This window comes from Semicossyphus pulcher, unplaced genomic scaffold (assembly GCF_022749685.1).
Source record: "Semicossyphus pulcher isolate SPU_LCO1_2020_fin unplaced genomic scaffold, fSemPul1.0.p SCAF_19, whole genome shotgun sequence".
In the NCBI taxonomy this organism is placed as follows: Eukaryota; Metazoa; Chordata; class Actinopteri; order Labriformes; family Labridae; genus Semicossyphus; species Semicossyphus pulcher.
In genome coordinates this window covers 4,970,933-4,993,446 of record NW_027211692.1, presented here as the reverse complement: position 1 = coordinate 4,993,446, position 22,514 = coordinate 4,970,933, and the positions used below count along the sequence as shown (strand labels likewise).

The 22,514-nt window shown below is 40.4% G+C and overlaps 2 protein-coding genes across 3 annotated transcripts; both read right to left on the bottom strand.

Moving 5' to 3' along the window:
- Positions 1-1,045: 1,045 nt before the first annotated feature.
- On the bottom strand, positions 1,046-8,969 carry treh (trehalase (brush-border membrane glycoprotein)). The gene is made up of 16 exons (XM_069668873.1): positions 8,887-8,969; positions 8,002-8,102; positions 7,774-7,921; positions 7,605-7,692; positions 7,287-7,387; positions 7,024-7,116; positions 6,767-6,883; positions 6,437-6,559; positions 6,295-6,344; positions 5,505-5,705; positions 5,183-5,400; positions 4,158-4,269; positions 2,511-2,623; positions 2,365-2,418; positions 1,909-2,053; positions 1,046-1,087 (listed from the first exon to the last, which is right to left on the bottom strand). Exons 1-15 carry the CDS (start codon positions 8,967-8,969, stop codon positions 1,916-1,918), a joined length of 1,740 nt encoding a protein of 579 aa, XP_069524974.1. The 3' UTR covers positions 1,046-1,087; positions 1,909-1,915.
- Positions 8,970-9,904: 935 nt separating this feature from the next.
- On the bottom strand, positions 9,905-20,904 carry ddx6 (DEAD (Asp-Glu-Ala-Asp) box helicase 6). 2 transcript variants are annotated; one of them, XM_069668352.1, is made up of 14 exons: positions 20,813-20,904; positions 19,459-20,058; positions 19,282-19,345; positions 18,449-18,553; positions 17,966-18,095; positions 17,542-17,688; positions 16,533-16,627; positions 16,281-16,403; positions 16,047-16,175; positions 15,669-15,785; positions 15,114-15,177; positions 14,004-14,105; positions 13,704-13,883; positions 9,905-13,088 (listed from the first exon to the last, which is right to left on the bottom strand). In XM_069668352.1, exons 2-13 carry the CDS (start codon positions 19,656-19,658, stop codon positions 13,708-13,710), a joined length of 1,452 nt encoding a protein of 483 aa, XP_069524453.1. In that variant the 5' UTR covers positions 19,659-20,058; positions 20,813-20,904; the 3' UTR covers positions 9,905-13,088; positions 13,704-13,707. The 2 variants fall into 2 exon arrangements, with proteins under 2 accessions (XP_069524453.1, XP_069524454.1); XM_069668353.1 differs by lacking the exon at positions 20,813-20,904 and adding an exon at positions 20,373-20,431.
- Between the last annotated feature and the right edge of the window lie 1,610 nt (positions 20,905-22,514).

Genomic DNA, 22,514 nt, shown 5'->3' with positions numbered 1-22,514 from the left:
GTACTTTACCCGATTATGTATTAGTTTCATTGTTACCGTCGGAGTCCGCCATTTTCATGCTGGATTCAATAGATTTAATGCACCAGGGACAGATACAATCTATGCTATTTCATTTGCATCACTGGATATTGTTCATTCTCCTTCATGTCAGCAAGTTCCTTTTAAAAACCCAACATCCAACTGTTACTACTTAAAGCTCCTGTGAGGAGTTTCTTGGTGGTTATGAAACAGACTGTAATGAACACTGATGCATCTATACGACCTACAAAAGTAAGCGAGACCAACAGTGACAAGATTTCTTTGTAGATATGTTTAATGCGGTGGGGTCAGTGGATTGTAATTATATGGAGCTTTTCTAGTCTGGCGACCACTCAAAGCTGCATTTGCACTACATGTCACATTCACACAAGTGCCAATCTCCAATCAGATCTATGCACAGTCATACCTGATGGCTATGCCACCGGGAGCAATCTGGGGCTTGCCCAAAGACACTTTGACATGTGACTGTAGCAGTCAGGGATCGAACCATCGATGCGATTGAGAGGCAACCGACTCTACCACAGAGCCACAGCCGCCCCGTAAGTGTCAGACAAGGCGATTGCCAGTACATGGGCAAAACAGCCTTTGTTTACATTTTCACGGCAAAGGTTCTCGATTAATGATGTGTTTAAATCTTAAAAGAAAGCAGATGAAGACTGTTCAGCAGAAAACACGACTTACACATGTACAGGACACGATCAGCAAAGAGTTAAAGGGACTTCTTTGTGCACGGGGGTGCTAAAATCAACACAAACTGAGCTTTAAAGTGATCATCTCGAAGATTTTCATTTAAATAAATGTCTGTTAAGTCTCTATCTGTCGCTGAATGAGGTAACACAATGGTGATTGAGCCTATGGCCCACTGATGAAAGAAAGATGAAATGATGAAAGATACAACTTCAACAATAAGTGAAAATCCAAAGAAGAAGAAACAAATTCGACGCTCAGATGAAGGCAAACAGTCAGCGAGGAAAATCATGAGTTACAACCGGAGCCGACCGGGGACGTCACACATGCAGCACTGTCTGGATATCTGGGAAGTGTGCACCTGCAATTAGAGAATGAAACTGAGATCTTCGAGATTAGCACTTTAACATAAAAAATGTCCCCTGGCTTTTATTGTGAAGCTGCCACAGGAAACCCCGTGTATTTATCCCTGTTTGTGTAGGAAGGTGAAATCATGGCAGAGAAAGTAATACATTCCTGAGCACTGTGTCAATTGAAAAGGGAAGCTAGTGCTAAAATTGTGCAGAAATATATCACTATATTAAACATGTGACATGGTGGGTTGACTTGTAGAAATCAGAAGAAATAACGACTGCTGTGTTTGAAACATTCGTTTATTCTCTTCGTATTTTATTTCGCACACAAGCTCGTTTACATTTCAACTTAAGTGTTTATGCAAATGAAAAGCCTCCGAGGGCGTAACGCTACAGTTCAGCAATAAACTTTATAATTGAATTAGGTGAATAGCTGTTTGTAATGTCAGTTCAATATCTGGGACAAGTTAATGTTGTGATCCGAGCAGCAGGAAGCTCTAACAGCCTGCGTTACTGGAGAGAGTCCCAGAGTGTCTGCATGATCTGCATGTTCAGATATTAGAAGAGATCAGTTACCTCAGAGGATAAATACTAAAATATTCATCCAAGGAACTCTTAGTCATCATAAATCATATCCTGTTTCTTCTGCGAATAAAATTGATCATAAGAGATTTAAAGAAACATCAAGCCTTGTGAAAAGATGCACAATTTAGTCTTATTTTAAATGTCACTATGTGTTTGTGTGAGCGCTGTTGGTGAACACGACTGATTTAGTGCAGTGAAACCAGAATAAAATAAAACCCAGCCTCCAGTCAGGCTCTTTTGTCACCTCTGATTCACTGGAGCATGAGCGCGGCTGAGATGACCAGAGGCAGCAGGAGGCAAGAAAACACACGTCCGCTTCCTGAGGTGAGAGTCGCACCATACTGGTCCAGGAGCTGCAGAGCCACGCCATTGGTCCAGCCAAATCCCAGCTAAAAAAAAAAAGGGGCAACACAGCCGAGCAGAATAGATGTTTTTAGCACAAACGCAAAACAATAAAGAAGAGAGATAAACCCAATAAAAAAAAGACAAAGAAATAAGAACAAGAACATTTTCCAAAAAAAGAGGAGAGATAATGACTAAGAAGGAGCGAGACTTTATGTGCACATGAGCATGCAAATGTGTCCAAGTTGAGAAGCAGAAGCGAGGTGAAAAGAATCGACAGCGTTCTGCATGAAATTAAAAAGACGTGTGTGACTTTAAGCACATTAGTTTTACACCGTCAACACATGAAAGAAAATACCTGAACTTCATATTCTCCTCCACCGCCAGGTTTGCCGTCACCGTTCACATCGTACTGTGAGGAGCAAGAACATCACACGTTCAGAGCCAGCTGTGTTATCACTGCACAACACGGGCGCGGAAATACTGAAACCTTGAAGCACTCGCCTTTTCAAACATGGCGTCGTACTTCTCGTACGCCAACCAGTTTGTCTTGATCCAACGCTGAGCCAGATCTAATGCTAGCTCTTTAGCTTCCTTTGAAGGCAGTTTGGATAAACCTGGAAGCACAACATTTCCATCATTCAACAAACCTCAGACAGACTTCTTAAACATGAGGCTGCTCAAAGCAAAAATACAAGTGACATGTTCTTAATTTGTCCTCCCAGTGCATTGGAAATTATACACAACAATGACTTTTAAAGTGAGAGTCTCGGAGATTTTCATTTAAATAAATGTCTGTTAAGTCACTATGAGGTAACACAATGGTGATTGAGCCTATGGCCCACTGATGGAAGCCTTTGTATTTGCAGTATTACAGACTGGGTGTCTGTGGCGACTTTAGCGGAAAAAAATCACAAGCGGCGCCCAGTAGTGACGCGTTTCCCATCAGCCAGCAGTGGTTGGTCTGTCAGAGAGGGTAGGCGGAGCTAAGCGGCTGCTTTTCCGCTCTCTGCGAGTGTTGTGAGTAAACAGTAATCTACTATGGCTGAACAAACAAAGAAAAGATGGATGACTACAGATACAACCTCAACAATAAGTGAAAATCCAAAGAAAAAGAAACAAACTCGACGCTCAGATGAAGCAAACAGTCTGAAAAGGAAAGCGACCGTCAGCGAGGAAAATCAAGAGTTACAACCAGAGCCAACCGTGGACATCACACATGCAGCACTGTCTGGATATCTGGGAAGTGGGCTCCAGCAATTACTGTTTATCGCCACCGGTGGTGCCAAAGAGAACGAAACTGACATCTTCGAGATTACAGTTTTAAGTACACCTGACCTCATATGTGATGAGGTCGTGGCTCTTTCAGTTGTGACTGCTGATTTCCACCAGTTTTAGTAGAATTCAGCTGGACAGTGATCCTAATCATACAGAGGAAGGACATGAACAAATGATCCAACAGTGAGTCTGGCTGCAGGACGAGCCTGGCAGAGCAGCAGCAGGGCAGACGTCTGTGGGTGGTTTGATTTGAAATAAAATACTGAATATGTTGACTTTTTATAACCTGTCCTGTTACGTTCTTTAAATGTATCATTAAGAGTGTTTGACCACTTGGAAGGGGTTATGTTTTGCTGGAGGTGTGGACACGCATAGGAAAGCACTATGAATGCCTATAACATGGTACAGATTCCAGCCGATGGTGTCACACTATTCTACTGATTGACAGGTGGCACGGCAATCAGCAATGTGGCAGGAAAGGCGGAGGGACTGCTCAGGAGGAATGTGGGTTTGAAACTGGCATTGTAAATATTTTATCAGGGAGGTTAATACACACAACATGTTTGTTAGAGCCCAAGGTCACACATAACTCAGAGCTTTTGTTTGCTTTCAGGGAAACTCCACAGGGCACCTTTAATAGTGTGGATGTAAACACCCTCAAGTTACACCTGAAGGTCGTTTTTAAACCTGCTTTGTCGAATGAAAAAATCAATGAGATGAAGTTCAAGGCTAGAGCACCACCCTACAATGCTGTGCTTTTACAAAAATTATTATGCACAAGACGTCACAGCAACATCTTGATCAACTGGTGAATCATCAGCACAGGCTTCAGGAAAGTCTCATGGTTGCAGGATTGTGTGTGCTGCCACCCACCCTCGATGAGCATGTGCTGCAGAGGAGGCCAGGCGTTGGGGTAGTCCCACTGCTGGCCGGACTCCCTCAGCGACGTTGGAACTCCGTTGGGGAACTGAAGGGCGCCGCTCCTCTGCACAGACATGAAAAAAGGAGCAGCCATGAGAGCGTGCACGGGTGAAACCAGCGTAGTATGTGAGCGCCATCTGCTGGAGCAAGTGAGCCCAGTTCATAAAGCACATCCTCCTCAGTGGCTTCATTTCCTGTTCAACTGAATGTATTATTTCAACGTGTGTTTTTAGATGTATGTTTAATGTTAAACAAAACAGTCATCTGTGTGTGTTTGATCATTTTATTTTTGGTTTGGCTGCTCATCCAACAAACTGGTGCAGGACAACATGTGTGTGCGTCTGATAAGAAGGAAATCTAATGTTGTGTTGTGTAGCTGCAGCTGTCGAGCTCAGCGTGACCGTCTGCTCTGCCCGAGATAGAGCTGTGAATAAACACACTCAGTGGTCACTGTAAGAACTCAACCTTATGTAATCCAGGTTATATAATGTGTAGTTTTTTTTAATATATGATAATTATGTTGATTGAATAACTTATAGGAAACAAACGGAGCAGCTGCTTTTTGAATCGCTCTAGTTTGTGTCCATTTTGTGGATTTTCTCGCTCACATGTCGAGCTGCACCGTTTCAGTTCGTCTGTCCAGGTTATTTTAGATCCGAAGTGGTAATTAGTAATTTGTCTGTTTTTGCTTTTTCATTAGAACTACTTCACACCTAAAGGATGTCTCTTTTGACTGTGCAACAAGCCGCTGTGAATTTTTTTTTAAATGCATTTTGTTAAACGCTTAAATAAATAAATCAAAATTCTATACACAAAACATGCTCAAATAAAACCAAAGCTGCCGTATCTGCAAAGCTAGATATCATCACAGGTAGGTGGGGGATTTGGATGAACTGACCCCTGTTATAATCAGAAAGATCTTTTCTTCCACACTATTTGTGAACTAGACGAAAGGTAAAGCGATAATGTTGACCAACCTTCAAATACTGAACTGCTTTCTCTCCCATCTCAGGCTGAGAATAACACTGCGCCCAAACAGGCGCCAGGTTAGAGGGGAAAAACTCAAAGTTCTTGGAATGTGTCGCCATGTTAAAGTCGAACCAGGCTCCCCTCTCAGCATCCCACAGCACAGACTCTATGGCCTGCAGTCTGCGGGCTGCAGCCTCCTCGTACCGTGCAGCTGAGTCACCATCACCTGTCAGCAAACAGCACATCACCGTTATGTAACACCAGTTAGGAGCTAAAAGCAGAGTGCGGACTAAAGTTAGCACCAAGGTCAAAGGCTGCTCCTGCACTCACCCAGTATCCTGTGAAATAAAGCCAGGGTTTTCTCGTTGAGGCACATCAGCGCGTTGAGGTCAGTCGGCAGGATCTGACTTGTGCGGGTCGAGCCCAGGGTGCCGTTTGTGTGGCCGTCACTGTCACTGTACCAGCGGGATGTAAAGTCCCAGCCAGACTCAGCACCCGCTTTCAGATCCATCCACAGCTGCTGCTTACGCTCTGAGGCAGGAAAAAATGAATTCAGTAACAGAGCCACAACAAATCAGCATCCCCGATTCAGTTACTTATTCATGTATGTCTTGTTTGTTAGCTGGATGTGGGAGAAGGAAAATATGCAGCCTCTGAAAAACATGTTTGTGTCAGTTTTGTAACGATTTTTAAAAGCTTCAGAGGCAACAAATTAAATCTCTCTTGCAAGGAGAAAACAATGAAGGACCTTGTCTATTTGTTTTTTAAATATATTCTCTATTATTCAACCTTTTAGCAAACAACAAGAGTGTGTTTCTTTAAATAGCTTTTCTTAACATGTGTGGTCAATTAGTTCATGAGCTATGCAAAAGACCGACAGTGTTTAGCATTAAATATTCATGACAACGTTGTACTGAGGTACTTTCAGAGCAAATGTATTTTGCACAGATGATCCTTGATTCCGGGGGAATATATTCCACTTTTCTGCTAAGGAGCAATTATGAACATCCATTTTCTCTCTCTCTCGTGGAATAAATGACCATAGCAGGGTAATATTTCTCCTGCTCATGAAGGGGGAAATGTTCAGCCACCAGGAATATGAACACTAATAAGCCATTACCATCAGTGAGTCCTTCAGCTAATTCCAGATCATCTGTGTACGATTCAGGCCTGGTGGGAAGAAAAGACATGGTTAGACAAGACGAGCTGCACCCTACACATATATTCATTTATTGTAGATGTATTGATATTTTTAGACGTACCTGGGCAGGCCCACTTTCACATGGTACCGGTTCAGTACATGCAACACTTCATTCACCATCACAGCCACAGAATGGTTCAGCATCCAGAATTGGTACTCCTGCTCCAGACCTGGTAAAGCCGCTCTAAAGCGTACAAGTTTGCACAGACAGTGTTTTAAGGCAGACTTCTCTCACATTCAACACACAACAATGAGCTGTTACGATAAAATCAGGCATGTTAAAAGAAAGCACTCGAGCACTGAGGCTTTGTCCTCTCTCCTGCAGGAGAAGCGATGCAGCTGAAGGATGATAATGTGTCTGACAGGACATCAGCTCAGGCCTAAATATCACCTGAGGAACTCTTTATCCTTGGTTGCTTGATAGTAGCTCTGCACCATCAGAGTGAGGAATGGAGGCTGACTGCGCCTTTCATAGTAAATCCGCCCACCATTTGGAACGAAGCCGTATCTGTACGAGTGATTGAAAAAAATCTTTTATTCTACAAATCCACCAAGAGCTCCGTCTAAAGACCGAGCCCACTTAACGACCCTCAGAGAGCTGGACGCTTTCTCTCCACCGTGAAAGATGAAAGGTGCTTTGAGGCTCACCTGTTGACAAGGTAGAGGAAGTTTTGAATCATCCCGTAGGCCGTGTCTGTCATCTCTGACAGCAGGAGCCCGTTGATGACCCAGTAGGAGTCCCTGTTGGGCAGAGAGCGGCTCACGTCACTGTCTGCACACAGCACCTGGGTGGGCTGTCAGCAGAGACCCCTGCCTGGGCGCGGGTGTGATCTCGCCTCACTGTGACCTGGTGAGACTCTTCTAAAGCGCTCAGACAGACAGCTGAGAGACAGGCTTCAACACTCACTCACCAATAGTACAGCTCCCTGAAGCGGCCCCCCGGCACGACGACAGGATGAGGCGTGTAGATCTGCGAGTAGAGCTCTGGGTGATCCTTAACACTGGGGCGGATCTGGAGGGACAAAGCTATTTATGTTCAAATCTCTTGACTCAGAATGGGTGTGTGCTAGAAAATCATGTTAAGATCAACTGAATAATGTGCGACACCATTTCATAAAGCCCAATTTGAAGATTTGAGTGATTATTCAATTAGGAAATACTGTAGCTGGCAATCAGTGCTCTGCCAATTGACTAATTAATTGATCAAATGGGTGACTTAATATCATCACCTTCCTGCCGAGAGACTTCCACAGTTGATGTATCTTCTCAGCCCAGCTGCGTAGCTCTTTGTCAGCTATTCCTCCCAGGAACTTTGGGCTTCACATGAAAAACATGGACTCATGTCAAACAAGAAGCATTAAAAGATTATAGTTTGTGCTGCTTATGACTGGGTCTCACTTGTCATGCCAGTCTGGTGGTGTCCAAGTCTCAAACTCTGTCCCTGGCTTCTCAAAGTACGTACTGAGGAACTGCTGCAGTTCGGCAGGTGGGACAGTCATGTTCGGGGATTCACGTGAGAGGTTGTGAAAAGCCGACAAAACAACATCTGCAGGGAGAGACGCACAATGAGAAACCACAGCAAACACATCACGGACGTCATGGAGAAAAGGTGATTGACGGACTTACCGGGAGTTTCTCTCAGCTTCATGTCAACAAAGTACTTGTCATCGTTAAACAGTTTAGCTGTTTGTACCTGATGCAAGATGGGCCCGGTGCAGTATATCTCACTGAAATTTATTAATAGAGTTGTGAATTATTAAACAGACATGATCCAAGGCCATCAGGTATGAGTAATTTAGAGAGAGTCCTGCAGGAAACCAATAAAACCATCACTAATAATAAGCAGCTGAGGGCAAAGGTCTGTTTACAACTTTAAGAGTACACCCTTTAAATAAGATAAGTGCTCAAAGCTGCTGAGATTACTGACTACATCTCTGCCACCAGAGGGCCGTTTACACTGAACAAAAATATAAACGCAACACTTTTGTTTTTGCTCCCATTTTTCATGAGCTGAACTCAAAGACCTAAGACTTTTTCCACGTACACAAAAGGCTGATTTCTCTCAAATATTGTTCACAAATGTGTCTAAATCTGTGTTAGTGAGCACTTCTCCTTTGCCGAGATAATCCATCCACCTCGCAGGTTTGGCATATCAAGATGCTGATTAGACAGCATGATTATTGCACAGGTGTGCCTTAGGCTGGCCACAATAAAATTATTGTAAATCTATTTTTGTTCAGTGTTTATATTTAAGAATCAAACACTAGATGTAGAAAATTCTTTCCAAGGAGAGAAAATGATTTACTTGACAAAATGTACCTTTTTGTAGCAAATGAAGTTAAAGGAATAGTTTTAGGATGCAGGAATGCTCGAGGTGCCAAGAGACACGTTTTAAATTAACTTGACAGTTTGACAGCTATAAATTAAACAGGACTTTTCCATAATCAACAGCACAGGAAGCCAGACATAAACAAAAAGCTTTCAGGACAGACAATTGGTCACTTATCTTACCTGTCACATGGTGGTGGAATAGCGCTACGTGCACAGGCAAAAAAAACCACAAATGAAAAGCAAAATAGCATCAAGTTCTGCATCCTGAGTTAGACTGAGGTGACAGCAGTGTGAGCCTGCGGTCGGAGAGACGCCTCCAGGTCAAAGTTTAAGGGCGGGTTCACAACAGCCTTGTTTAGTTCGACTGAACCGAACCCTGGAGCGTTTGCCCCCTTTCTCATAAGTGCTTATAAATGTCTTATAATCTAACAATAATAATGATAATACTATTATTAACACTTATATACTGTTGTCTTATTAATATATATTTAATGTTAATAAGCATCTTATAAGGACTTATAAGGGTCTTATTACTTATTAACTAACGGTTATTACAAGGACCTTAATATAAAGCATTACCGTTCTCCGTTTGTTGCTTACAAAGCCGTAAGCCCAATAACAGAATCCAGTACAAAATTCTGAACATTCTATCAGAATCCAACTGTACAAAGTTAAGTTTATTCTGATAAGAAATGTTATTGTTATTCGTGTAGTATCATTTTAAAGCTCTTTTTGTGCTCTATGATGGAGCTTTCCATACGCATATCAGTTCAATATGAAGGTAGTTACAAGGGCATTTGCAAAGGCATGCAGAATTTGCCCTGTTACTGCATTAGAGGTCAAAGGTCAAATTCTGTTGTCCTCAGCGTCATGAAAATGTGACTGGTAGATGAATATAGTCTAAGCTTTACAATGATATACGACTTCATGATATTCTGTGTAGGTTACCCTCTTTTATATTGGCTCTACGTGAAAAACATGAAAAAAAAGGAGTGAGAGCACATAGAAAGCTACCATTGCTGCAATGCTATCATACATTTTCCAACACTAGAGACATAGACCTTTATAAAAATCACTATGAGACACGGTCCCTCCAATTTGGCACGACGGCCAAATTCGGGGTATCTGGCTCATTGGCGATTACAGTCTCTTCAGTGGTGGCAATGAACAAAAAAATAAAAAAAAACTTAACACACAATAAATTTCAGTGAGCTTTATTTTCAACAAAACTTCATATCCAATCATACTGATGACATCCTTTTAAACTCAACTCCACTGTAAAATTAGCTTCACTGAAAAATCTGCCAATTAAATAACGACCAAATTTCCATCAAATAATAAAAAAAAAAGAACTCAGGCTTTAAATTCTTCACTTAAATTTGGAAACTCCTGAAATAAGTTTTACTCCACTTGAACATTTAATTTGAAAGAAAACAAAAATCCAAATTTAAGGGCAACTTTTTCAAACTTTTTTATACCCATTACCGTAACTCTGGATCTTTAGATCATATCCTGTTTTTTGTAATTCCAAAGGTTCCTCCCCACGTTGTTTTACTGATGCACAAGAAAGCCCTCAAGGACTCACATCCTCCTCGATAGATAACAGGTTGGCCAAATTGTACACAAAAGCTTTGTTATATTAAATGTGTCAGATCTATCAAGACAGGATGAACATGTGCATCAGGGCAGCAAGAACACTAATTTAACCTCCCATAAATTTAAAATGACCTTAAAGAATGAGACAATTTAATTACATAAACTCTCAAATTATTTACCCAATCTGGGGCAAGATGCTCTTGTCTCAGTCTTTAAGGTTCTCAAGATGTCAGCCACAGGCAGTAAAGCAGCACGCCGTTAAAGGTAACAATACACTTGATGTTGAAGGATCGTTGATTTTAGCCTTGAAAGCGTTTGCTGTGCTGATTACTGCCAGTGGGCTGACACCAAACAGACAGCTGCCAAGTGCCTGCGCAGTTAGATCCCTGTTCTCTCAACCAATGCTCAATTTAATTTAATTTTTTTTTAACAAAATACAATACTGCCCTCCCACCCACACAACGAGCCAAAACAGCCAAATCAGATGAGCAAGTATTTAGGGGACAACGATAGAATTGAGAGAACAGGGAGCAGACTTCTAACCAATGAGAAATAAAAGGGAAAGCTTGAACTAATCAATATTTTTACACCTTTATCTTTTAAAAAGAGCTTAAATTAAATGTGCAATAATACTTCTCATTGGTTAGAACAGTTGAGAGCATCTCACCATAACAAAAGGGAACCTCGTGTGCAGAAAGGTTTCAGCTGAGCAACCAAGTGCTCAGAAAATCTTTATGCAAAATAAGGTTGTCATGTTGCATTAAAATGCAAAAAGTAACCCAAACCCAAAATAACAAACAATAAAAGGGCAAAGAAATAAGCCATAAACTCAGCAGTCTGAGGTGCTTCAGTTATCTTTTTAAACAAGCAGTCTGACTGATAGTAATTTTGTAATCCTTCATGCAAGTTCCCCCTCTGTGCTAATTTCTTTTTAATGTTCTGCACCACCTTAAACTTCTCTCACAGGGGCAGCATGAGTGTACAAAAAGCAGTGCAGTCAGTGTTATTGCCTGAACCCATCTCTCTGTGTGCTAAGTGCAGCCCAACCTGCTAAGGTTGTTTTTAGTGAGGCATCTTTTTTGGCTGGTTTCAGTAAAGCCAGCTAACTTGCAATGCACAGAGAATGAATTCCTGCTACATTTAAGGTCAGATGTTTCATTTTGATGCATTCGGCCGACATTCTTCAAACGGGGGAAAAAAAATCCACAGCTCCCTGCTCAACATTTGTGAAATAATGTAGCTGTGCTTAAAGAGCACATAGCTTAACGTAACAGCTAATACCTCCCCCAGAAAACTAATTCTCTGCCAATTCAGCTGCACTGCAGCGAGTAGTACAACTACATGATATAATATTTTCTCTTCCAACAACACTCACTGTAACGGGAGATCTTAGAGAGTGTCAAGAGTCAGTTTCACAAGTTAAGGCTGGTGACAACAAAGAATTCATTACTCAAATGCACAAGCTTGACAAAGCCGTCTGTCTGGACCTAACACTTGTTAACACTGGGAGCAGGAGAAAAAGGGCAACAATTTAAACGCTCAGTTTGTGCGGCTTTGAACAATTGCACTTGCCATCGAATTTGGAGGGGCTAAAAGATTACCAGTGATCAACTCTGCCTCCAAAAACATTTCATGCACAAGGTCATTTCAATGTTTTACTTTCTAATAAATTCTGCAATTTCTAAAATTATAAATAAATTCACAGGCCAATTTTGCAGATCAAACAAACAGTTAAGGAAACAGTCTCCAGTGCTAACAAGAGAGAAGGGGGGAAAAGCTTTTCAGTTTGTCAGCCAGCCTTTTGAACTTGTTTAAAACAATCTTAAAATTAAGGTATATACACAAGGTGTGAGGTGCACCTCACGTCGGCTGCACGTCTCGCAGAATTTAGTATGGCCATCCATAGGAAGATGAAACACAGGACGTAAAAGAAAAAAAACAAAACGATTCCCTACGATTAAACTCCTCCGAAACAGGAATCTTCATGACTCATGGTGTTGAGAGGCTGCTCAATCATTTTTAGTGTTCTGATGCTGAAGACAGAGGAAAAGGTTTGGGTCTTTAAGAAGCACAAGCTTCTTCACAAGCAACTGGACAGTCTGGCTGTCTCTTGGAAAAATCCAGCATCTCTGTCCATGGAAAATCCAAGTTTGTCCTCATTTTCCAGCCAGACTCGGGTGCAGCTAAGCCAGCAGAAAGATAATTCAGACCAGTCTCCCTCCTTATGATCTCCATTCCTTTCAAACAAATGACCCAACCAAAAGCTGTGATGAATTCACCTATGCCGTCGGACATTAAATTAGTGTGACAAATTTTCAATTAGGTGAAAGTGAGTGTGTGGTCGGAGATGAACAAGATAATGGCGGATAATGAAGGGTTATTACTTTAGAACGAGTTGAACTGCTTGTTAAGGCACTTGATACAAATTGGTTAAAACCTTTCAAAATAAAAAGTGGAGAATGGAGGGCGACATGTAGCGGTCTATTGGTGCTGGCTTTGTGTCATTGGTGGATATGAATCGTCACAATGTGCATTGATTATTTTCAACTTGGTCCCATGCTTTCCTCTGGGTGCTTATGTCTTCAGGGTGGTGGTGGTGATGCAGCACAGAGCCCAATAAAAAGGCAAATGAGTTCTTCCAAAACGCGTCCATCCAAATACACATTCCTAATGGTGGCATCCAAAAAAGGAAGACAGACAGAAACTGTACATAAAAAAAGGAACTCCAAGACAGGGGCGGGGTGGGGTGAAAAAAGGTACAAAGGGGAAATGGAGGATGGACTGATCTGTGGAGAGAAGAGAGTGAAATTAAGTTAGGCCAAATAGTATTCAATGAACTGTGTAATAAAAATTCAAGAGTTCTCATGTGATGGAGGTTTAGTTACAGACGACTGTCAGACAATTTTTCCACCCCCAGTGTGCTAGTGTCCCCTACATGCCAGCCTAGTCTCGCTTTCACTCACATATGCGTCATTATCATTGAAAATGAGTGTATGAAACAAAAAATAAACCAGAACCTCCCTTCACTACTGAAAACAGCCAGGGAGCAGCGGGCGTGTTTCTAAAGCCAGATATACCCTAAGGAGTAGACTGTTGGAGTTGTGAGTGACAACTCTTCACTGGCAGAACAATCCAGCAGTCTTACCCATTTCAAGAGTTTCATTCTGAAGTCAATGTTCGTCATATCAATATAAGTTACAGAAGAAGTCATAGTTGTAATAGCTACACTTTTTAGATTACATTTCAGTTGTGATAACTAAATATGATCACTGCCACTCAGTCTAGTTATGAAACGTATTGTGGCTTTTGCCAAAATAAATGACATGAAAAATAAAGATTATTAGATAACAGACTTATCCTGAGAGAGTACTTGTGCATATTGGCATTTAACGTGTACTCACTGGCTCATGGCTTGACCTCTTCACCACTCTCACTGTGGTACTCTGCCACATAGAGACTCTTGTCAATGATGCCAGGGATGGGCTTGATCTCAGTTCCAAGCTGCTCCTCAATCCCTTTCAGGTTGAAGCGATCGTCATAGGTGATGAGGTTGATGGCAAGACCCAAGTGTCCAAAGCGGCCTGGATAATAAAGGACAGGGGGGGTTTAATTTGTTTTTAACACTGATGCCTAGAATATATATATTTTACAAGAATAGAGGCTGCACAGGCAAAAACAACAAAACCAATATGGGCTCTTACCAGATCGACCAATGCGATGAAGGTATGTTTCTCCCAGCTTTGGAAAGTCAAAATTGATCACAACATTCACAGCTTGAATGTCAATTCCTCTTGTGAAGAGGTCTAGAGAAAACAAAGCAGTAAGCATGCTCAGTATCTTCAGAATAAGAACTTCAAGAAACAACACTTTATTAAAACCTATGAGTCACAACAAACTGAGAAAACATCAAGTAAACATAAGAGTTCTGTTTCCCTCCACATAAACAGCAAAAAAAGCACCTCTGGAGAAAGTCAGCAAAGGTATATCTGAGCATGTATCACCACATTTATCAAGTCTCACTTTCTTTTCACCTTACCTCTCATAGTCCTAACATGGTGAAAAAAACATAACCTCATTACCTACTTACAAAGGCCAAAAATGCACTCTAAAAAGGTATTTTGTCCCCCTCCAGGCAACAAGCCCAAAGTGGCACTACTTTTCTATTATTCTATGATCAGGTGAATAATTTGAGGAGCAATCAGTTCTAGTTTAAATCTTTACAAAGCCTTAAGTGCATGTACTGCTGCTGTGCTACAACCTCTTTGTCTTTTGGTTGATTTGCTCTGTTTTGTTTATGTGGGTTCATATTGCAGGTTAAGGAGAAGGAACAGTCTGTTACAAAAAAAAAAAATGAACTCAAGATGCAACAATCAGGATCAGTCTTTCCAGCAGCGTCACAAATTGTACACATACTCCAAAGGCTCTTAAGATATGACAATGAAAACTGCGTTTAATAGAGCACGAAACCTTTAGCTCAGCTCAATGATGTAACATCTCTGGCAACTTAGACTGTGTAATAAGGAAGTATTTAGGTCGGCTGTAAGTTGACTCGACATATTTGGAAAAGGCAGCGGCAAACAGGGTTGACATTCAACTGAATTGGATTTATTGGCTCAGTGATGGTTACAAAATCTGAAAAGTCTGTATCACCACTCTCTTCAATGAAAACAGCTTGAGGTGGTCTTGTGGTGGTGATGTGTAGACCGTCTCACAACTGCCTTCAGTTAAAACAACATGGCCCTCTAGAGTATTTTACAACTCTGCTCGTTAAAAAAAAAGCAGATGCTGATGCACATGGCCCCACCACTTACCAGTGCAGACAAGATTCCTGCAGAGGCCGTTTCTGAAGTCGTGGAACACACGGTTGCGATGCTCCTGGAGAGCAGAGAAGAAAAAAGCATTTAAAGGCAGCTCTACTCACATGTAGACATATACTTTACATAAAGAGAAGAATAAACAGCAGCATGTTATTGAAAACTCATATGAAGCAGACTGTGCAGTGTAAATATGTTCATTTTTAGTAAGGAAAAGCACCATGTTAAGGGTATGCAACTCTAGGTTTATTAACGATAAACCTAATACCTTCAGCACAACCAAAACTAGGCTGCAATGTCAACACATTTCATGTATGAAAAGCGACCCATTAAAGAAGTTAACACCTGTGTTACTTATCGCAACAATCCAGAAATAGTGCTTTGGTTTGAACACTAGCAGCCATTCAAGTAGAAGCACATACATGTCTACACAGTATAACGCTAAAATAAATGGAAGCACAGCTGTTCTGGCATTCATCCATCACCGCTTGTTTATTTTGGTCTGAAATCTGGTAAAGCTGGCATTTTTAAAAAGCAGTACTATGAGCTGACCTGTCTCATCTTGGCATGAATGTAGAAACATGAATAACCCAGCTGGGAGATCTTCTTGGCGAGGAGCTCTACTCTTTGAGAGGAGTTGCAGAAAATAATTGACTGGTTGATCTGGAGCTGAAAAAGAGAAAACCAACAGCAGTGAATCCTGGTGAAAGGATTAAGTTGTAAAGTTTCAGAATATTTCTTAATGGTATCCAAAAAATGAACCAAAGAAAGAAAGAATGCCCGAAGAAATAAATCTTTACCGTTAATACAGCACGATCAAAGTTTATAAAGCAGCCATCTGCACTAAAAGCCTACAATCAAGTTGACCTTTACGGAGTAGTTTAAACAATACAGCTGACGTTAATTAAAGTGCAGAAAGGCAACACTTACCCTGGAGAACAAGGTGTTAAGGCAATGGACCTTTTGCCTTTCAGTTACATAAGCGTAATACTGAGTCACACCCTTCAGTGTCAGCTCCTCCATCAGGTTGATCTCATATGGTTTCTGCAAGTGTGCATTCTACAGAGAAGGCGAAGACACAAGTTGTTTAACAGGCTGATTTGTTAATCCACCAACAGGAAATTATTTAAACAAGTGCTTCAATCAAATAGCAGAAGAATGTACCATAAACTTCTGCACGCTGAGAGGAAAGGTTGCAGAATAAAGCAGAATCTGCCTCTGTTTGGCCAGGAAGCCCAGCATCTCCTCCATCATCACCACGAAGTCCTGAGACAGGAGTTTGTCAGCCTGTGGAGCAGAGTGACATGGCGGACACGCAAATTGAGAAATGTCTAAAGCAGCTGCTTTATTTCTTAGGTCACACTTGTTCATTTAGGGAACATAGGTCAAACAATGAAATCAAACTATTCAACTCACTTCATCCAGAACAATCATCTGCACTTGATTGACTTTGGCCACTCCTTTCTTGATGAGGTCCAGAATCCTCCCCGGAGTGGCAATGATCACATGTACTGTAAAAACAATAAGACATTGGTAACTTACAAGTATAATATAAACATGATTTGCAGAACAGTTTGGTTTCATATGTAAAAACAAAATGCTTTCACTGTCACTGTATAATTTTAAGGTATCATGTCTTTTGGATTGGGAATAATAAACCACTGGTGACTGCAGTATAGAAACTTGAATCCAATACTTTTGGGGAAATCATTTGGCAGTATTCACTCAGCCAGAAAGCATGTGTTTTGACTGGCTGCCATATTTCATTAATTAACAAGCCTCATCTGCCAAAAAAGCTTAAAACCACCGGAGGTATTTGTAAGAACAGAGCGCTGGCATTATGTTAGCTAGTCACCGGGACACATTTCCTGGTTCTCCATAGTAACATAAGTCAGTGTAGACAATAATCATGACCCAAATGAAGAAGAAAAGAATCATTGCCTCACATCTGGTTTTGTGATGTGGTTATTTAATTATAATAAAAACACTTTTTGAGAGACTCAGCTTGCCAATGTCCAATCAAAGAGGAAACATAGCCTTCATTATCGCTGTTAGATATGGAGCTCAGACACAGGCTTTTCAGCCTCCTTAATAATACACGAGCCAGACTGACATCCACCGTCTGGCCTTGTAATACATCCATTATGTGTATAATTTCTGCACAGACCTCAGTGCAGTGTCTTGAATTATAAAGAATTCCACATTGAAAATAAACTTTTATTTCATGTGTTCATCTTTCTATTGATCAGAATAGTAGGACTTTCTATTTGTTTTAAAAATGTAACAACCCAAACACTACAGTTTCATTTGGTCTAAAAGGATAGTTTATAATGAGAGCTTAGGTACCAACATTAATAACTCAGTCATTATGCATAAACAAGGTATGTAGTTTGAGGAGATGCATGTCAACCTTAGGTAGATTTACCTGTCTCGTCGAGTCTCATTATGTCATCACGGAGGTTGGTTCCACCTGTGGTTGCCATCACCTTCACTCCACCCATGTGTTTGCTGACCTGGATACATATTTGGCTTACTTGCAGAGCCAGTTCTCTGGTGGGCACTATGACCACAGCTGGAAATAAAATGAACACTTATGTATTTAATATTTAAACATTAAAAAAATGTGAGGTAGGTTCATCTTAACTTGGACACTACAAACATGTCAGTTAGAGATAGAAAGTGTGACGAAACGACTAGCAGTGTTAGTTTAATTTATTTCATCTCAATCTTTTTTTTTTACATTTAATTTTCATCTCAATCCTAAATAATCAACTTAACTTTTTGAGAAGGCAAGAGACAGGTGTGAACTTTGTGGTTTACCAGGAGAAAACTGTTGCAAGTTTACTCACCTTGTATGCAGTCCTTCTTCAGGTCGATGCGTTCAAGTAAGGGAATGAGGTAGGCTCCACTCTTTCCCGTGCCGTTCTTGGCTCTGGCCAGGATATCCCTCCCTGACAGTGCAATGGGAATACTTTCCTCCTGTAAAAAACAGTAACAGATTAACACACAATAACACATTTATGGCTGAGTACAGTTTGTGCATTTTGTCAGATATCAGATTATGACAGTGCTTGCAAAACAAAATCAAACATTACATTGGAACATTTGTTAAAATGTAACATGTAGAGTGAAAAATGGGGCCGATGTTTAAGTTAACATCTTATGATTCCAACGTTTGATAATGTACTTAACACAAAGTTCAGCTCAGGATAGTGGGGATGTCATTAGATTTGCAGGTATAGTAGAGTTTCCCCACACATCAACTATACCTGGGCACACCAAACAGACAAAAATTGCAAAAGGGATACAATCCGAATTGTGTCTGCACGTACCTGGATTGGAGATGGCTTTTCCCAGCCCATCTCAAAGATTCCCATGAGTAGCTCCCTCTTTAGGCAATAATCTTCAAACTCATTGCCTTTAGTTGCAGTCACATCCTGGAATTATAAAAATGACTGATTAGCAATTGTTTGACATGTTGTTAACATATCATAGGGTTGTAAACTTGTGGATTATGCTCTGCTGACAAAGAAAGGGGAGAAAGACATTAAAAGAAACAAGCAAAGGTTTTAGACACTAGTGCCTGCCAATTGCAGAAAAGGAAATTCCAATGAAAAGAAATAATGCTCTGCCAACTAACAATCATTTTACAAAAATATACAAAAACAATTGATATCTTAAACTATAATGTGCAAATTGCAATCGAGTAGCTGGTTCCTTTGTTGCTTTAGTTCAATTAATTAAAACTAATTGGAAAACTGAAAAATGATGATGAGGATAATATGCTCGTCAAGGTCAATATATCAGAGGTTATGCACCAAAGATCACAGTACAGAAGGGCTTCTAAAGCAAGGGCAGCAGTTTTGTATTTCAACACAAGTTTATGGTTAAAGTAGGTACATTATGTTCCTTCTATTGATAAAAACTAGCCAAGCTTAGCAGGATATGATAGCATGGCTTGGGGCAGCAAAATCACAGTATTTGACAGGGAACAATTGTGAAAAAATGCAGACAAGACAACAAAACAATGTGTGAATGTCAATGGAATAAATAGCAAAAGGACAAGTCAAAAGCAAAAGTGAAAACAGGTATCATTAATTTATAATGAAACTTTTTTTTTTTTTAAAAGATCAGCTTAATAAATAGAGAACTAAAATGTACCAACCGAAGTTTTCATCCTCATGTCTTTTGGGGGCAATTTCAAATTTTTCTTCCAGTCATCTCCAGGCCTGTGGAGCATCAAGTACTTTTCAGCAACAAGCATGTCAAATAAAAAAAAATGTGCCAAAATACAGAAAACACAACGTTTAAAATCTTGGATTTCCTATGTCAAACAACTTACTTGATGACAGCGTTAGTTGTAGGGGCCGGCTGGGAGTTACCATTGTTGATTGCACCTTTCATCTGGTTAAGCTGCTGTTGAGGGCCTCCTCCTCCACCACCTCCACCTGGTGCTCCTGCAGGCTTCACAGAGCCTCTCAGCTGTCCATTCTGGTTCGACAAGCCCAAAATCACTGGGTTCTCTGTCCTGACGGTGCTCATTTTTGCTTTGCTTGACTCTTCTGCTCAAATGGCAATGAAAGCTCTAACAGTCTCTATATGATGCAAGTTCACTCTCCGGGGACCACTCAAAGCTTGATTGTCCTTCTCTCTTGAGACTTCAAAAAATTAGTAAATTGTTCAAATCTTTCGTCTCAGCAGGCTCCTCGTTTCTGGAACATCAAGTGTCAAAATAATTATCCCCCTTTCAATTTGTTTGAAACTTTTAGGCATTCATGTCTTCAGTTATTAAGAGCTAAGCATGTGTGTTAATGTCCATAGTTTTCTAGAAAATCATATAACAGTAGGGCTTCGCGAGCTATCAAGTATTGGCTGACTGTTTAGCTAGCCATCTCATGTAGCTTAACTGCGCCGCTGCGTCCTTTCTCGGTCTTCCCAAACCCTGAAACAAACAAGACACATTGTTAGAATAAGCATAGCCGACGAATAAACAACCTTAACAATTGAATAATGCTATGTGGCCGATGACAATACGCTGTATGTTGAGGGTAGGGAGAGATATAAAGCTGATATTTAACTGATCAATAACTGTAACCGTAGATGACTGGCCTCACGTCAGAAATTAGCCGACAACCAGCGGTGATATGAATTATATTTACCATTTGCTAAAAAATGTGGAAACAGCGTTGATGTACGGAAACTCAAATTCACCTGTAGAATATCTAAGTTGATAAATACCTCAATACACAACTTTACCGGGTCATTTTCTGTCTGTTAAATCCGTCCAACGAGAGGGGAGCTACGATACCCTGATGCTAGCTTACCGTCGCATCTGGCTAACTAGCGCGAGCGTCATGCTAATGTTGTGCTGTGCACCTAATCAACGACATAATATCGTATTACGAATACTTTAATCCAGTCGGTTTGTTGTACATCAAATGTTGATCATACTTGACATATTTGTATGCGTTGGCAAACACACAAAAAATAGATATCCACCGTCAACTAATATAACCCTGCGCTGTCGTTAACTCAGCCGAAGCAATTGCCGTGCTAGGCTGCTAGCAAGCTACATGAACTGGTTAACGATGAAACATTAACGGTTAACCCGAATAGTAAAGGTCACCACGGAATAACGCACTGTCTGCTTAACAAGTATATATAGACACAAGTTGTTTAGGCGTGCATGCGTTTACCTTGAATACCTGAATTAACCGGTTCTCTTTGCGGTGTTTGTAAGGTGTACTCAATTTTTAGCTGACTGCGAAGGAGTCATGTCAACCAACCGTTCAAGATGGCGTCCGCTCGTATTTGAACCCGCCCCCATCTAACTGATCAGCTGATTCCATTTCAAATCAACGGTTTGACTCCTGTCAAAAGAGGACTTTCAGACTATTATAAGGCACTGCACCCTCTTCACTACATGGAACAAAACTCTTGTGCATTGTCAGTTTTCTCATTGACACTTGTATAAGATAAGATTAGATAAGATGGAACTTTATTAATATCAAAGGAAAATTTTAGTGGCAGATAGCTCAGATATAAAAAATACAGTACAATTAGAAAAATACAAAAAACAACACAGATATAAGTAAAAAATATAAAGTGTATGGGTTAATGCAAAAGAGACAGTGCCTAGTAACAATATTACAATAGTTATCTGCAAAAGCAGGAAGTAATGGTGGCGGTTAAATTGACAGTAGTATAGCATGAATCTAACCCCTGTTTAAAATGTATATTCCACAAAAATTGGCCAGTAAAAAACACAAAATATAATTTTTAGAGTATCACGCCATATGAGTTAAAGAAGTGTCGTCCACATTAACATTACAAAAGCTACTTTTTTGCAATCCCCTTATTTGTTTCATTAAATTATCCACCTTATTTTTATTATTATTATTTCAGAGACATATTACAAGAATACATTTAGATGTAAAACGATTTTGCTGTTTTTTTGTTTAGCCTCACTTTATAGCTGTATACCTCAACATATCCAGGCTTATAAGGCCTAAATGAAAATAACAGAATGTACAGAAAGCTGCAGATTGAATCTTAACTGAAACCAACACATTTCACCATATTACAGCAATTTTATCATGACTTCATAGACTCCCTATTTTTGTCAGATCAGACTTTAAGATGCTTCTCTTGAATTTCATATCTGTAAATTGACTCCCACGTTCATACCAGTATGACCTCATTAAACCTTTTTTTCCCATCTCAAACACTGAGTTCTCAAAATAGCTACAGGGCTCCTTTCTGTCCCCAGAGTTAGAAGAAGTCAGCAGTCTGCAGGGCTTTCTCTTATCACGTCTCTTTCCTCTGGAATTACCTCCCTGTAGACATCCAACAATCGGACTCTGTTGAGGCCTTTAACTCTTAGCTAAAAACGCATCTTTCAGCCTCAACTTTCAATTAATTCCACTCCTCTAAAACCCAGGTCATGCACCGGTTATCGTTACCTTTCTAGCAGGTCAGTGGCAGTCTCAAGAAATCTCTTAAGCCTAGAGCTTACAGCTCAGGTCCTCCTTCTGACAAAACTATATGGTTTCTTATAACCACTGCAGTGCTCTGAACCTCTGTTGTTTTTGTTTCTGATTTTGGGCAAAAACTGAAGTTGCTGGACATCCTCTGAATCCATATCCTTTACATATTTTAAACACCATGTATCTGTAATTTGGTCTTCATATTTTTACATGGTTTTCTTCTCTGCTGGTCTCAATGAGGTTTTCCTTCATTTTACATTTTTCTGTTTTTTTCTTTTTTGAATCCAGGGTGTAAGGATTAGTCTGTCCCCTGAGGGAAATTGTGTTTTTTGGGCTACATAAATAAAATGGACTTGACTTGACTTGAAAGCATTAAGACATATTCAACAGCTGACTCACACTACATTAAAAA

Bases quoted from the DNA above. Each gene is read 5' to 3' on its own strand.
- treh (XM_069668873.1), bottom strand. From the start codon at position 8,969: ATGCAGAACTTGATGCTATTTTGCTTTTCATTTGTGGTTTTTTTTGCC. The intron at 7,388-7,604 runs GTGATGATATTA...TTGTCCCTCCAG, and splicing joins GGAAGTCTCTCGGCAGGAAG to ATCCGCCCCAGTGTTAAGGA. The intron at 2,624-4,157 runs GTGGGTGGCAGC...TTGTGCTTCCAG, and splicing joins GCAGCACATGCTCATCGAGG to GTTTATCCAAACTGCCTTCA.
- ddx6 (XM_069668352.1), bottom strand. From the start codon at position 19,658: ATGAGCACCGTCAGGACAGAGAACCCAGTGATTTTGGGCTTGTCGAAC. The intron at 18,096-18,448 runs GTACGTGCAGAC...TGTTTTTTACAG, and splicing joins AAAAGCCATCTCCAATCCAG to GAGGAAAGTATTCCCATTGC. The intron at 13,884-14,003 runs GTAAGAGCCCAT...TTTATTATCCAG, and splicing joins TCATCGCATTGGTCGATCTG to GCCGCTTTGGACACTTGGGT.